A 16034-nucleotide genomic window follows, 5' to 3' on the forward strand; every position below is an offset into this window, starting at 1 on the left:
AATATCACCATTTCTCCTGACCCACCAAGGTTGAGAAGCCGCTTTGAACATTTTAATAATAAAATTCCACCCAGTCGTTTAACCCCACAGGTGAAGAAGTTGTTCCTTATGCGGAACTCGCTGACTTCCGTATCCCGCAACTCCTTCGCTGGCTTGCAGTCTTCCCTGGAGCACCTCTACCTGTCGGAGCCGTTTCTCTCTGAGCTGCCCTTTGACACGCTTGATAATCTCCACGAGCTCAAGACCTTTGTGCTGGAAGATACCCAGGTCACCGAGATACCGCGGCTTTACGCCCACTCCAAGCTCGAGTACCTCAAGATAGACGGCGCCAGAGTCCAGTCCATATCTTCTGCTACATTCAAACTCATGACCAAGATGAAGAAAGTTCATGTGTCCCGATGCCTCATAAAGGTTAGTGTGTCTCCAGGTTCAGCCTCGAGTGTTTGTACATAATCATCAAATTTTGTAATCTTTGCCCGGCATGATGAGATTTAGTTAAAACATTGATTGATGTTTCCGTAGGTGTATCATACTTTTTAGAATTACCCACTGATTTGTGAGACAGGTTTAAACTATACGTATCGTTAGTTTGCCAAAATAAAGTTTAATAATAGTTGGTATCTCCGTTGCAGGAGATACCAGAAAGTGCTCTGGAAGGACTAGTCCACCTACGGGAGTTGAATATGTCCTTCAACGCCATCGAATGGATCCACCCCCGGGCTTTCCGGACTATGGAACTATTAGAACACATCAACCTTGCTGGCAACAAATTGACTGATGCCTCCATGGCGGTTCTAGCAGGCAGAGAAATCCGTTCTCTTAAAACCTTGGACTTGAGTGAGAATAACATTAAGGTTCTCAAAAAAGGCACTTTTGTTGACATGAAGAACGTAGAAGACATCAAACTCACCGGCAACAAACTAGAGAGCATCGACCCTGGGGCGTTTTCCAAGCTACCAAAATTAAAGTCCCTTGACCTCGCTAAAAATTTGTTGCAGGAGATTCATGCGGATGTCGTGGATGAATGTCCTAAGCTGGAGCGTCTGTTGGCATCTGCCAACAACATAAGCCATGTTTCTGAGCTGAAGTTCTTTACGAGAACTATGCCTAAGCTTGCGGTTTTGGATTTGGAGGATAACTCTTTGAACGCCAGAGCTCCGCAGACGTGGAGTGGACACCCAAACCTGCAAGTCTTGAAACTGAGTGCCAACGACATCACGCAACTCGAAAAGAAGACGTTTAGTGACTTGCCTAACCTAAGAGAACTTTATGTCAGTCACAACAGGATTCAAACCACTCCAAATCTCTGGAATCTGCCAAAGCTGTTGCTACTTGATATCTCCCATAACGACTTAGGGAATGTCAGTGCTCAGTTTCTCGCCGGTTTACCAAAGTTGACATCTCTTGATCTCGCCTTCAATATGGTTACTTCCATTGAGAAAGGAGCATTCCTTGAAGTAGCGTCCCTAAAATCACTAAACATGTCCTTCAACAAGATAACGGACTTCCCTCAAGAAGTATTCATAGGATTGAGGGACCTGTACTCGTTGGACATCAGCTATAACGAACTAACTGAGGTCAAAGATACATATCTACGTGGCTTGTCATCTTTAGAACATCTTCTGGCTTCCCACAACCGTATCAGCCGCGTGGACCCCTCAGCCTTTACCGACACTTCCCTTCTGAAGTACTTGGATCTCTCAACCAACATCCTCCAGGCCCTGCCAGCTGCTGCCTTGAAACGGCTTGGTTCTTTGAGAACCCTGATCGTGCGTCGCAATGCACTTAACGCTATTCATGACGGGGATTTTTCAAACCTGAAAATCGTCGAAACTCTTGACTTGTCCAAAAACCACATTCAAGCAATATCTGAGCTATCCTTCGCTTCTTTGGCAGTCGTACGCGATCTTGACATAAGCAGCAACTACATACAAAATTTGCCTCATGATCTTTTGGCTCCGTTAAAGCTGCTGGAACGGCTCAATATAAGTCATAACTTTTTGGCGACATTAGAACAAGGTTCGTTTTCGAACAATAAGCGTCTACGGATCTTGGACCTCACCAACAACTCCCTCACTCTTGTTGATGAAACCCTCACTGGTTTGTCTTCTCTTCAAGGACTCTTCTTAAGCCACAACTACATTGACAAACTTGCTAAAGGGACCTTCCAAAACTTACCAGCATTGAACGTTCTATATTTTGACAACAACGGCCTCCAGCAGTTTGAACCGGGGACCTTCGATGACCTCCGGTCTTTGGTACTTTTGGACTTGAGTTCCAACAACTTGGTGGAGTTGAACCAAGGATCATTCGGATCACTGATATCTCTCAAGGAACTCAGGTTGGACAACAATCAAATTACGATGGTGAAAGATGGTGCCTTCAAAGACCTGCCTTCCTTACAGAGCCTTGAGTTACAAGACAACCTCATTTCTTTCATTGGACATTCTTCCGTTAACGGCATGGCTTCCCTTAGGTTCCTCAACCTGAGCAAAAATGCCATCCAGGACATTCCCACCGAAATGTTTGAGCGGTTGTCCGCTCTCGACGTCCTCGACATCAGCTCGAATTTCATACTCGAAATCGACGATCACAGTTTTGCCAATCTCGAATGGCTTACCGTGCTCATGGTGAGTTGCCGTGCATACCTCATGGGTGAGTGTTCCAACCTTAGGAAGCAATAACAGGCATATGACCAGTCACTATCATAAGAGTATCCAGCATTAATTTATTTATCATTTATTATCTAGATTAACACACATTTCCGCGTAATTATACAGCCCTCCAGCCCTCTTGGTAAACACCTCAGGCCTACCGCTCCCTGTTACGTCCCCGACACCTCAGACTTCCAGCCCACAATTCCTACCCCAACGCCTAGACTCTCAAGGCCATAAACCCCAGCCTGCAGCCCTTCTGTTCCGCCCCAACCCCTCCTGATGTCACGACCTCTGTTCCGCTTTCAACACCCCAGACTTCTTCGCCCTCTGTTCCAGCCCCAGTCACCCTGTTCCGCTCCCTGTTTTGACCCCAACCCCCCCACACGTCACGACCCCCGACACTACAACATCTCAAGCCCATCGTTGCCCAATCTTGTAATTGCTCATATCTCTTTCAGCTGCACAACAACGACATCTGCCGCCTGTCCGAGGGATCGTTCGTCCGGCAGCGCCGTCTGCGGGTCCTCACTCTCAACGGCAACCAGCTGCGCCGGCTGCACCTGCAGGCGCTGGGCTCCGCCATCACGGGTCTCTCCCTTCTCGACATGAGCGGTAGACATCTAGTGATTACATTGAGGTGTAATGAAGATAACATAGAGATGTAATGATAATACTCTGAAGTAATAGTGATAATATAAGGGTGCAATGGTAAAAAAACGGTGTAATGATAATATATCGGAGTAATAAGTATGATATATTTTTAATGTACAGCCTCACGTGCTTTACGCGGTACTGGCTTGTGGCCGAGCTATGAAAAATAGTTAAGAATTTGTAACACCTCCAGCCAATCACTGATGGCTTTTCAAGACAAACTCACAAGTCCCAGATGATAAATCTGCCGGTGCGTTAACTACTTGAGCATTTTTTGATAATACGGCAACTGGCCTTAACTACGTCGTGTTCTGGCCTGCCTAACAAAGTTTCGCTCCCCAGACAACCCCTTCAGCTGCGATTGTCAACTGACGTGGTTGCGGGAGTACATGCAAGGGGAGGAGGAACGGCTGGTGCTGGAGTCTAGAGAGGGCGGTGCTCGCCTTGACCCCGCCTCATCCCGCTCCGAAGTCAGTAATGCTCGCCTTGGCTCCGCCTCCTCCCGCTCCGAAGTCAGTGATGCTCGCCTTGGCCCCGCCTCCTCCCACTCCGAAGTCAGTGATGCTCGCCTTGGCCCCGCCTCCTCCCACTCCGAAGTCAGTGATGCTCGCCTTGGCCCCGCCTCCTCCCACTCCGAAGTCAACGCGGCTCGCCTTGGCTCCGCTTCCTCCCACCCCGAAGGCGGCGACACCCGCCTTGGTCCCGCCTTTGAAGCGGCCCTGCTGGACAGGTCTCCTCTGACGAAGCTGCAGCTCTTGGCACTGCAGAGGTTTGGCCTCAGCGGTGCCCACTGGGCCAAAATGGCCAGAGCCGAGGCCACGAGGAGCAGGATGACCCTTGAGGCCCGCGATGCCCTGAGGTCTCGTGAGACAAGGGCCTACGCCTCCGAGAGGTGCGGGACCTTCTCCCTTATCTCGAAAATTGTGTTTTGAACGTAAAATTTTGATTTTAAACCAGGAAAAGTTCAATATTTTTTATCTCAAAATTTGTTCATAAGTCGACGTTTCTCCTCGAATTATCTGAGCATCGATGTCATCAGTAAAGTTTTTGGTGTTTGATACATAATCTACATAATCGAAATCCGCATTCCTGCCTTATGTCTCTTCCGATCTTCTTCATCTGCCCTTTTTCTTTCCCTCTCCTTTCATCATCCCCCTCTCTCTCCTCTCCCTTTCCCCTCCTCCCTCCCTCTCTTTCTCTCTTCTCCCGATACAACTCTACCACTTCCTCCCCTCTCCTCCCTCCGTTTTCTCTCCTCCCTCCCCCTCTTTTTTTTCTCCCCATACAACTCTCCCACTTCCTCCCCGCCTCTTCCCCTCTCTCCTTCTCCATCTCCCCATCTCCCCCTTTTTTCCTCCCCTCACCCCCCTCCTCCCCACAGGGTGCTGGCGCAGCTCCCCCTGACGGCGGTGCCGACGTGCGCAGGTCCTCCCCAGTACGCGGGCCTCCCCATCACCCAGGTGGGGGAATGTGGGGGAATGTCGCCCAATATCACCTCCCCAGCATCATGCTACATTAAACATGTCATATGTCATGTTATGCAAGTTATCTATACAGTCTTTATATGTCATTTGCTGATGATATGATGGATTTAATCCTAGCGCTTAGCATTAGGTCATTGTAATGACTGTTTCTTCGTTAAATCTTATATATAATTTTAAAAAATCGTTTGACAAACATCAGTGCCTTGTATTAAGATAAAGCAATGATGTTGATGTTACCCTCGCTTTCCCCTCAACTTTTCCCCACCCATTTCCCTTTTCCCTCTCCTTTCTTTTCCTCTCATCCCCTCCTCCTCCCTCACTACCGTTTCCCTGCCCCCCCCTCCTCCTTTTATCCCCTCTCTCTCTCCCTGCTCCCCATCTTCTCCTTCTCCCTCACTCCCCTCTCCCTCTCGCTGCCACCTCTCCTCCCCTCTATTGCCCATAACCCTAAATTACCATATTGATATATATCATTTGCTGATGATGCGATATAATTTAATTGATAAATGATAAATTGATAAATTTAATTGATAATTTTAATGCGATATAATCTTACATTATCAGTAACATTAATAATAATTATTAATAATATTTAATTAATGTTATATTAATAATTACAATAATAATCAATTATTCACTAACCCCCAGTGGGGGCATTGCCCCAGGGGGAATCGTACCTGGACCTGACCCACCCCATCCTGCTGACCCACTTGTCCCCCTCGGTGACCCCGCCCCCCGCCGCCCCCCTCACCACCACCTACATCATCATGTCCTCCACACCTAGTCACCTAGACCTGCAGGTGACGTCTAGGGTGACTCTGGTCACCTAGACCTACAGGTGATGTCTAGGGTGACTCTGGTCACCTAGCTAGACCTACAGGTGACGTCTAGGGTGACTCTGGTCACCTAGACTTGCAGGTGACGTCTAGGGTGACTCTAGTCACCTAGACCTGCAGGTGACGTCTAGGGTCTAGAAGACATTGGATACCTTGAGAAATCTAAGTGCCTAGAGTGATGCACCCAAAACAGCAACCTTGTCCAAAGCTGTAGTGCCAGGGTAACTAGACTAAAGTACAGCACAAAACTTGATAAACTTTAATAAGTTTAAATATAAAAACATCTTTCTTTCATCATCATTCCTTAAATTCTGAATGTACGGCAACATTTATTTAAATTATGCTGGTTTGGTGTAACTCACCAAATTTTCATGAATTTATCAGCGATAAATTTCTGAAACGAATTTACATAATTTTCGCCAGACAAATTTGTTGTGTTGCCATGTTGCCAGACAAATTGTTTGTGTTGCCAGGTGACACAACAAGTGACACAGAAGTTGGCATCAACCCTCCCCAACCCTGACTACAACCTCATCACTGGGGACACTCCTACCATCTACGCTGGCAATCCTTCCCCAGATCCCGATCCTCCTCAAGAGTCATCATCACTTTTCCCAGGTCTTCCTTCACTCCCGTCAATCCTACAAACAATTGGCAGCATCTCCAACCTTAAGCTTCCCAACATTGGACTCAGTATGAACTGGGCAAAGTTACCAGTGGGAAGGATCGCTTCCCCGGACCCTTTGTCGTCAAAGTTTGGGGTAGCTGCCTCAGGGGTTGAAAGGAAAAACTCGAATTCTAAACCCCCACTTTGGATCGAAGGGCCCAACGGAACTATACTGAATCCTATGTTTGATTTGCAGCAACCACTTGTTCCGAGTCTCGAGAATCCCAAAAAGATATACCCTAACGACCTGAATGTTTCGCACTCTTCTAATTCTGCACTGGATTCGTTTGCTTCGCCTTCGATTTCTTTCCATACTGCCGAGGAAGGAAGATCCTCGCAATCCATAATTAAATTCCCTGAAGATCGATCAAGAAACTCTGGGTTCCTCAAAGGACCGAATCCTGATAATTTCCGATTTCCAGATGATCCTCCCCGATCTGATGGTAGGGCTCAGTCGGGGTTTTCGTTCCCATCTAACGGAGGTTTCCCTCACAGACAGGCGAATGACCGAAGGAAGGCAACACCTCCTTCTCTCACCCGGCAACATCCTCTTCCTTCAGTCGTCAATGTAGGACCAGGTATGAATGCTGGGCGCCCGTTTCTACCTGGACTTGCGGGTAACCAACCAAACATGCGGTCTCGACCGTCCCACATTATTAAAAGCAGGCCTGGTCTTGCGTCCGTTACGAGAGTCGTAGAGGAAGACACAAGAACTCAAGGACAAACCCGCAGTCAACCGCAGTGGTCAACCCCAGAAGTAATCAATCCGCTATCCGGGGTGTCACTTTACCAACCACTGGACCAATTCATGCCCTACCAACCTCCTCGTACTGACAATCCAATCAGAGAAATTCCACCACCTTTCAATCATGGTCCGCACATACCTGGATTGGTACCTCCTAAAATTGCGAATGTTACCAGGAACTCCAACCGACTGCATGAGCAACATGAGAATTCTGAGATCCTTACCTACTTGGACCCGACGAATCTGATGGAGAACAACCCTCTAGAAGTTGTCCCGTTTGTACCTGAGTTTGAAGGTAAACTTTCCTCAGATACTTCTGAAGTCAGCACGGAGTCTTCTACAACCGTCGTCTCAACGACCGTGTTCTTCCCTGACCATGACCAAGCATTACGTCTCAGATCTACCCCATCTCTTGATGTGCCCGGGTTCGCTGCCTCCACCGTGTCGTCTCAGTTGGTAGACAGCATTCCTCAGAAGCCTCTGAAAATTCTGCAGATCAACGACTCATATAAAAATGTGAGCGCTTCTTCTTTTCCAGTTGGCATAAGCGATGACAAACCCCACAGTATTGACGACATTCTTGACGTCCTCTATGGCTTGGAAGATGGTGACGCGCTAGACCGACCTCACACTCCTGTACCGTTTCCTCACAACGACTCGTTGAGGCTACCTCATAATCTTACCAACGAAGAACTTCCCCTTGGCTTAGGGCCCCCGCCGAGTATCCGCATCGCAACAGAACCAACACACGAACAAAGTTCATTTTCTTCGCCAACTCTACCAAACCCGGCGTATCCCAGTGGGTTGTCACACCCGATCTTCGAGCCGGTGGACAGCACTAAGTCTCCTCTCCCTCTAGATCAATTACCTCCTCGCCGTGAGAACAGTCACATCGATACAACGGAATACTCCGTCGCATCTACGACATTCAGCCAACGACCACCCACGGTTTACGGCACGTTCAGGAATGAACCAACTCCAGTGCCGATCTCAGAATCGCTAGGTGATCAGGATGACTTTGTAGAGCCACAATTGGGGCTGGGAGTATCGGTCATGCATGGAAAGCCTTCGCCTGAGAAAAAACACCAACTTCACCTGCAGGCTGCCGATGCGGCTGCTCAAATACCTGAAAATGACCACTTGGTTCAGATTTCTCCGGATCTCGGGCCTGTGAACATCCTTGGTGAAGGTCCTGATTTGGATACCAGCAGTCCTGTAACGAGATATGCGTTCGGTATCACGAATGAAGATCCAAAGAAAATCATACGTACTTACGGTCTCGATGCTGACCGAATTAGAGACCATTCACTCTATCCGATTGACGACATTGCGTTATTGAAAGCGCTGCGATACGGCAGTGGTCCTCTGAACTCTGCTGGTGGACTAATACCTCCTCCTGCTTCCGAAAATCCACCCGTCGCCCAAACAACAACTCCTTACCAGGACTCGTTCTACGATTATCAGGAGACTCTGGAAGAACCGATTGCCAGTTTTCAACCTTCAGGCGATCCATTTTCCAATTCGGATTTTAGTTCAACTAGATCTCGAGAACCACAGGACTTTGTTGACTATAGAGAAGATTACGATGTACCAGAAGCTCCTCAGAGTCATGTTTTCTCTAGCTCAGTGGACAAAGTGTCTCCTCCTCCGAGGTACAGTGGAGGAGGACCCGACACTATATTTCGGGAAGATTTTGTTCCCTCCCTCAGCCCTTCTATGGCTGTACCTCCACCGCAAGGATTAGACAAGATAGGTGATCCTCACATCGCGCTGCGGCAACAACACCCTTTGAGTGAACATGAGGAGCCTAAGGCAGGTCCTCTGCAGGAGGATGTCGTGAGGCAAGGCACCTTAGAAAAAGACAGTAAAGAAGGACCCTTGCGCGACAACGTTGACTGGTACTACGAGAACTACTTCCGAGACTACAGCAACTCTACGAACGTACCCATAGGAAGAAACGCTGTTGGTAGTGGTTCTGTCACAACCACTAGTTCAGCGTCCATCGGGTTTATTCTGGCTTTTTTGACAGCTATTTTTATTTAATTCTGAATCTGTGAGCTTGTTAGCTACCAAGGAATTGACTATGTTAACGACCAACAGGTCAACTACCAAGCCTGGTACCAATGTATATCAACTGCAAAAGATTTAATCTACCAAGTTGATTACCAAAGAGGTACTCATGCTCGTCAACTACCACACCTCCTGTACCAAAGCACGTAGACTACCTACTCTACATGTACCTATGCATGTCAAGTACCAAAAAATTCATTGATTATTTTTAATACCAAAGAAGCGCCTATTCATGTTAATTACCAAAGAACTTATGCAATTAAAGTGTTTATGTAAATAGAATTTCAGTGGAGCGTCTAGAATTTATTGTGAAATTTAAGTAAGGGCTCGAGCAAACATTTGTCGTTAGTGAAACATGCACCAAAGTCTTGAATACCTCGAGAAAAGTCAAGTTTAGTTCTAAATTTCCCCTAGAAATATGAAGGTAAAAATATCTCCTGTGACAGAAGGGTTCGTTCCGTTCAAAAACATGACCCCTGCCGGGGTTTCGGTCTACGAACGGAACCCTGTCCCGTGTTTCGGTCTATGAACGGAACCCTGTCCCGTGTTTCGGTCTATGAACGGAACCCCTGCCACGTGTTTCGGTCTACAAACAGAACCCATGCCACGTGTTTCGCTCTACGACCAGAACCCCTGCCCCTTGTTTCGGTCTACGAACGGAACCCCTGCCCCGTGTTTCGGTCTACGAACGGAACCCCTGCCCAGTGTTTCGGTCTATGAACGGAACCCCTGCCCGGTGTTTAGAAGAAATGTACATTTTTCGTTTTTATGACCCATTATTTGAAGGATTTTTTCAAAACTAAGAATATAGAAGCGAAAAAATACCACAATTTTTTTATATTTATCAAAAATTTTTACTGTGAACGCCCCATATCATAAACGTAGTTACTTCATAGCCCAGCAGTATTTTATTCATGTGTACGGTTTACGATCCTGTTTATACGTCTACTTGTAAATGAATTTTTCTATTTTTAAAACGTGCGAGATTTTACGTACATAAAACCTCAGAAGTTTCACAATCGTTTTCTTCGTCCCAATTTCTAATTTAATATTAGTTTTTAGCTTAGATGTTGAAGTATTCTTCAATTTCAGAACGTTTAAACAGACTTTCACGTGCATATTAAAAAACTACCAACAGGATTAATTTGGAATTCTCATTAGAATTTCAATATTCACACTATTGGCTAGATTGAAATTGTTGATTATCAAGCAAACGCAAGTTCATCATCAACTTTTTCACTGCCTGTGGATTAAATTCCTATGTTATGGTAATGGTGGAAGCAATGTCTGAAGAAAGGAACTTCTCAATGAAAAGCAATACCGAGATGAACTGAATTTGTATTTGACGCCAAAAAAAGCTCTTTCCTGAGGGTAATTTAACACTTGATTTACCTTGAAGTAAGATGGACAATTTATTAATTTTTTAATGGATACCAGACTTCTTTTAAGGCCCAAATTCTTAAACGAATAAGCCTGTTGAACTCATTTACTTTAGTTGCTTCAAGTTACAATAAGATTGAATGATAAATATATTATCAGAACTATAAGCGCAGCACAACTGCTTTTTAATTAAGAGAAATGAGACTTGAAAACGACGGATATTTAATTAAGATAACATTAACATCAATGCAATGTACTGCACTTGTATCAGCTTGCATCGCTGCCCACAAAGTTTGCCTGGACTCCAAAGACCATCTGGGGTCTCTGTGGCGTCTCTGCCAGAGTCTCCGCATGTTCTGGGCCGTACACAACCAGAGACGTGATGCCCGAGAGCATCGTCACGGCGACGATGTAGTGGAAGGGCAAGCCTGGGTACCCAGTGATGCCCCGGGGCACCCCTGGGCACCGCCACGAGATTATGGGCACCCCCGAGTAGCTGTAAACTTTGATGTCTCCACTCAACGCGTCTGCCATGACAAAGTTCCCTGCGCTGTCTATGTAGAAGTCGGATATTTGAACAACTTGGTCGTTGTGTGTTGCTTCGTGTCCATGCGATTCTTCGGTTGAAGGTGGATGGTGGGCGAAGTACTTCTCTAAGTTCCCTGTTCTGCAACTTACCCCTGGGCACCGCCACGAGGTTATGGGCACCCCCGAGTAGCTGTAAACTTTGATATCTCCACTCAACGCGTCTGCCATGACAAAGTTCCCTGCGCTGTCTATGTAGAAGTCGGATATTTGAACAGCTTGGTCGTTGTGTGTTGCTTCGTGTCCATGCGATTCTTCGGTTGAAGGTGGATGGTGGGCGAAGTACTTCTCAAAGATCCCTGTTCTGCAATTTTTGATGGTCATTTCTCCAGTACTTGGTTGAACCACGAAAATTTCATCCACGAAACCTGTTTTGACGGCCGGTGCTTGCACGATTCTGCATTCAGGCGCGCGATTGTTGGAAACAAGCGTCATCTGCTTGAACTCCGGACACATTAGGAAGACAAGGCCACAAGCGTCACCGACCACGTAAGTGTTTTGTGAGTTCACCGCAATGGTGACAGGTTGGATTTCATGAAAATTTCCAGACGACTCTCGGATCGGGAAACCCGTGACAGAGAACACCTGTAGTCGTCTGTTCCCCGTGTCACAGACCACCAGGTTCCCGTGACGGTCGATCGCAATCCCGGTAGGAGAATCCAACTCCCCGAATCCGCTACCGCGCTTCGAGATGATCCCCTGAACGTCGAACATCGAGTTCAGAACCTTGACGTCTCCCGCCCTGGTGTCTGTAATATAGATCACCTCTTCCCCGTCGCTGCAAAGCCCGCCGGGTTGTTGGAGTATGGGGAAGTTTATGTTCGTGATGGCGGTTATAGCTTGAGCAAAGACATCGGCCGGCTCGACATGAACGACCAACGGACTTCCCGGCAGCATAACGCCGTTGATCCTAACATTTATGCTGTGTGGGGTACACTGAGTGAAGCAATAGCTGATCACAACTGTGCCGTTAACGTAGCTGTTGGTGAACACTGCGACAGCCTCGTCAGACTGTGCGCCTCTGAAGGCCTTTACACTCAGAAGGTAACTCCCAGGCTTACATGGACTTCCATGCCGGTTGTTCACATGCAGGAAGAACTTAGTTTCCCTTCCTGCAACAGCCTTACAGCTGCCAGGCCCTACGACACGGCACTGGCTTACGTCGGGGGCGTCTTCTGAATTACCGTCTGCGAAAGTCACGTCAAATTTTTCAGGTTGTTCCTCAGCGACCAGATATAGCAGAGCGTTCCACATTGCTTCTATTTCCTGTTTATATGTGCTCATTGGAGCTGAGCAGAAGCTAACGAGGAACTTATTGACTGTAAGAAGATAACAGTTCCAATTGAACGTGACTGCGGCAGGGAGTTGTGAGGAAGGCAGGGCTTGGAACAGCCGTTGCTGATGAGGCGTCGAGAAGACCAAAGGCATTTCGGGATTAAGTTCCATGACCTCATCGATGACATCCTGGATGAATTCGTTGACGAAATTAATAATTTCGTGCGTGTTTCGTTGGAAGTCTTGCACGTCGCAGTAGACATGAGTGCCAATGCCGTCCAGCCTGCATGCCGTACAAACTTTAATGTTGTGACTGCGACAAAAGCCGTTCGTAATTTTCAGACGATGCACGGGACATTCGTCGGTAACTTGGTTGGGGTTCAAGCAGCTGTGGCGGTCCTGACACCGGATGCACACATCGTATCTGCAGCCCATGCAGTTGTTGACGTCAGCATTTGATGAACAAACAATGCAACGAGTTGAACTATTAATATCGCCCGTGGTCAGCCTCGCGGCCACATGATTGTGGTCAGGATTGTCCGCCATGTGGTCAACATGTCCTTCGAGATCCGACATATCCACATCAGGATAGTAATGTTGATCCTGCCGCTGCTCCTGCCGTGCAGGATTTATTTCATTCCTGCAGCCATACTCCACAGGAGCGCCGGCCATAACACTGCCCGTCCGAGAGTCCCAAGGATCAATAGGATACGAGCTTCGTGTGTAGGACCGTAGGATACGAGCACGTGTGTGCGGGTAGGAAGTATCGTAACGACACGTAGGACACGTGTGCGTGTCACCACAAGCTCCACGTGTATCGTGTTCGTTAATCTCACGGAATATTAAAGGGCTGTTCCCTCGGGGGGAAACTTGTCCCTCTGAAGACTCGGTCTCCCACTGATAATCAGCGCCTGAACCTGCGCCTGAGGACTCATCAGCTGAGTGCGTAACTGGTGACTCGTCGTAGCCTTCGTGACGGCGTGACTCACTTATGGCGGCATGACTCACTTCGTGACGGCGTGACTCATTTATGGCTAAGGAACGAAGGTTCGTGTCGAGAATATCAATAAACTCATCAGAGTTTGGGACATTTTCGTGGTATTTTTCTTGGTGCAGAGGATCGTCCGCTTCGCTTCTCAGAACTTCCGCGCCTGCGGACGGCGGCCGCCGCGGGGCGCCTGAGGGCCGCGGCTTGGGGCGGCGGGGGGACGTCGGGGGGCTGCCCGCCCTCGGGGATACGTCCATGGCTGGGGAAGATAAAAGATAAGATAATTTTATATATGAATACAATCACAATAGCGAACAAATAATAGACTTAATATTTATTGTATAGATGGTATATGTTGTTTCTTTACATGTGTTCAATTTTAATAAATTACTGGAACTAAACGGTTGTTGTTTAACTGTTTTTAACAGTGACGTCACAAGCGAACAACAAACTACATCCGCTTAAATGAGCTTCTCGTGAGTCAACCTTATACTAGTTCATCCATGGGCTTAACCTGGGCATAATATATTAAGAGAGGAATGGCTGATGACAGTACAGGTGTAACAGGGACCGAATGGCTGATGACAGTACAGGTGTAACAGGGACAGAATGGCTGATGACAGTACAGGTGTAACAGGGACAGAATGGCTGATGACAGTACAGGTGTAACAGGGACAGAATGGCTGATGACAGTACAGATGTAACAGGGACAGTAGAGGTGAGGACATAATTGGGCAATAGAGGTGGGGACATAATGGGGCAGTAGAGGTGGGGACATAATGGGACAGTAGAGGTGGAATGGAAGAAGATGTTATATTTGTTTTATGTGTGAGAGGTGAGAGGGAAACTGTGGAGCATCTGATGATGTAGCGTGATCATATGAAAGGGAGAGACTGGACATGATGAGAGTGATGCTGGATGAGAGTGATGAGGGTGATGGTGTGATGTATGAGCGAATGTATGAGTCTGTGTGATGTATGAGAGTATGTCAACGGGGGTGACTGCTGCTATGACTGAGTGTGAAAAGCGATATTTGGAGAGTGCGTGGGCCGTGGAGAGTGAGGGAGAGGAGGAGGATGGGGAGAATGGAGGCCGGGGGGTGTAAGGAAACAAGCAATACTAAAATAACAATAACTGTAGCAATAAGAATTTGATAGGACTATTGGGACACTAGTTATTATTCGGGGCCTAGGAGATACCACATCTAATATGAATTTTAAATACCGCAGTGCAATAAATGGGACGAAGCAATAATACACTAAAATCTCCTCCAAGATAACCGATGTAACAAAGGCCTGACTTCTGAATACCCTTTTTATTCTCCACGCCCCAAATCCAAATCCTAAACTCGTAGAAAATGGGATGTAATATTTAGTTCGATAAACGTAGCAAAATAATTGTAATTGTTAGCGCCTAAATTCTCATAGAAAACGCGTGATCAACGTAAAAAAACTATATATTTAGGGTAAACTGAAGTGTTTCTTCACACGTGAGACCAACAACATTGAGCCATGCAAACCGTGTATGTCTTAGCATTGACTATGCCCAAATATGAGCGTTACCTAACTATTAAATTAAATGTGCGTGTTACAGAAGCACAAGAAGATTATAAATAATGATGATATGCTTTTAATAATTACTTTTTGAATACAACACTTCTAAAGCGGCCAGTGTCTCCGATATTGAACACGTGTGATAAATTTCTAATTTTATTTATGTATATAAATAAAATATTTTTTTCTATTTTTTTGAAATACAGAAAATTAAAAAAAAATTTAAAATATTTATTCTGTCAATTGATTCAAGCATTGTCTCAAACTTTACGCAAGTGTGCAAAATTTCAGATGGATAGAACAGGTAAAAGTGTGTTAAATATCGCTTATAACATTTGTGGCCGACAAACAAAGAAACAACAAGAAGTGAAGTTAAAGAGAAGTGTTGTAAACAAGCAGAAGTTGTGACGACATGACTTCTTTTTGCTGTTTTATGGAAACAAAAAACTGTCATGTTTTGTAGCAGTGGAAGTGATTATACCATTCTGTACAAGCATCACCAGCGTTCAGTATCAGCACCACCAGCGTTCTGTATCAGCACCACCAGCGTTCAGTATCATTCTGGTCACCTAGACCTACAGGTGATGTCTAGGGTGACTCTGGTCACCTAGACCTACAGGTGATGTCTAGGGTGACTCTGGTCACCTATACCTGCAGGTGATGTCTAAAGCCCGGGTTACATAGGATAACTTGAGAAATCTAAGTAACCTAGAGAGACGCAGCCAAAACAGCAACCTTGTCCAAATTGTAATGACTACAAAACTTAATAAACTTTAATAAGTATAAAAATCTTTCTTTCGTCATCGAAACATCTACCGTTTGAATGTTTTCTGAGCAGCCAACATCGCAGTCGTGATGCGACTGATGTTTTAGCGTTACTACGTGATGGTCAACGTTGATGTGATGATTTGAATACACGTCAAATGTATGTGTTGATATACGTTGAAACCTTGCTGGTTTCTTGTTAAATACCTAATTTTAGTGAATTGATCAGAGATACATTTTTGCATTTAATTTACCTAATTTTTGACGAACAAATTTTTGGTGTTGCCAGGTCACACAACAAGTGACACAGAAGTTGGCATCAACCCTCCCCAACCCTGACTACAACCTCATCACTGGGGACACTCCTACCATCTACGC

The 16034-nt window shown here is 46.3% G+C and overlaps 2 protein-coding genes across 2 annotated transcripts; one reads left to right on the forward strand and one right to left on the reverse strand.

The window, feature by feature from the left end:
• The first annotated feature begins 100 nt into the window (after nucleotides 1-100).
• On the forward strand, nucleotides 101-10126 carry LOC108681673. The gene is made up of 7 exons (XM_018170725.2): nucleotides 101-411; nucleotides 633-2630; nucleotides 3116-3269; nucleotides 3651-4200; nucleotides 4690-4768; nucleotides 5458-5592; nucleotides 6102-10126. The coding sequence occupies exons 1-7, from the start codon at nucleotides 109-111 to the stop codon at nucleotides 9081-9083; spliced, it is 6201 nt and encodes a 2066-aa protein (XP_018026214.1). The 5' UTR covers nucleotides 101-108; the 3' UTR covers nucleotides 9084-10126.
• A 621-nt stretch (nucleotides 10127-10747) lies between these two features.
• Nucleotides 10748-13595, reverse strand: LOC125178572. The gene is made up of 2 exons (XM_047882667.1): nucleotides 11169-13595; nucleotides 10748-10946 (listed from the first exon to the last, which is right to left on the reverse strand). The coding sequence occupies exons 1-2, from the start codon at nucleotides 13593-13595 to the stop codon at nucleotides 10758-10760; spliced, it is 2616 nt and encodes an 871-aa protein (XP_047738623.1). The 3' UTR covers nucleotides 10748-10757.
• Nucleotides 13596-16034: the final 2439 nt, after the last annotated feature.

The sequence above is a fragment of the Hyalella azteca genome, unplaced genomic scaffold, assembly GCF_000764305.2.
Source record: "Hyalella azteca isolate HAZT.00-mixed unplaced genomic scaffold, Hazt_2.0.2 contig1459, whole genome shotgun sequence".
Lineage (NCBI taxonomy): Eukaryota > Metazoa > Arthropoda > Malacostraca > Amphipoda > Hyalellidae > Hyalella > Hyalella azteca.

What these genes read in the sequence shown, in the direction of transcription:
- LOC108681673 (XM_018170725.2), top strand. Translation starts at nt 109, where the DNA reads ATGCGGAACTCGCTGACTTCCGTATCCCGCAACTCCTTCGCTGGCTTG. An exon ending in CGGGCCTCCCCATCACCCAG is followed by an intron (nt 4,769 to 5,457) that starts GTGGGGGAATGT and finishes GCATTGCCCCAG; the next exon opens with GGGGAATCGTACCTGGACCT. An exon ending in CTAGTCACCTAGACCTGCAG is followed by an intron (nt 5,593 to 6,101) that starts GTGACGTCTAGG and finishes TTGTGTTGCCAG; the next exon opens with GTGACACAACAAGTGACACA.
- LOC125178572 (XM_047882667.1), bottom strand. Translation starts at nt 13,595, where the DNA reads ATGGACGTATCCCCGAGGGCGGGCAGCCCCCCGACGTCCCCCCGCCGC. An exon ending in CCTCGTGGCGGTGCCCAGGG is followed by an intron (nt 10,947 to 11,168) that starts GTAAGTTGCAGA and finishes CGGTGCCCAGGG; the next exon opens with GTGCCCCGGGGCATCACTGG.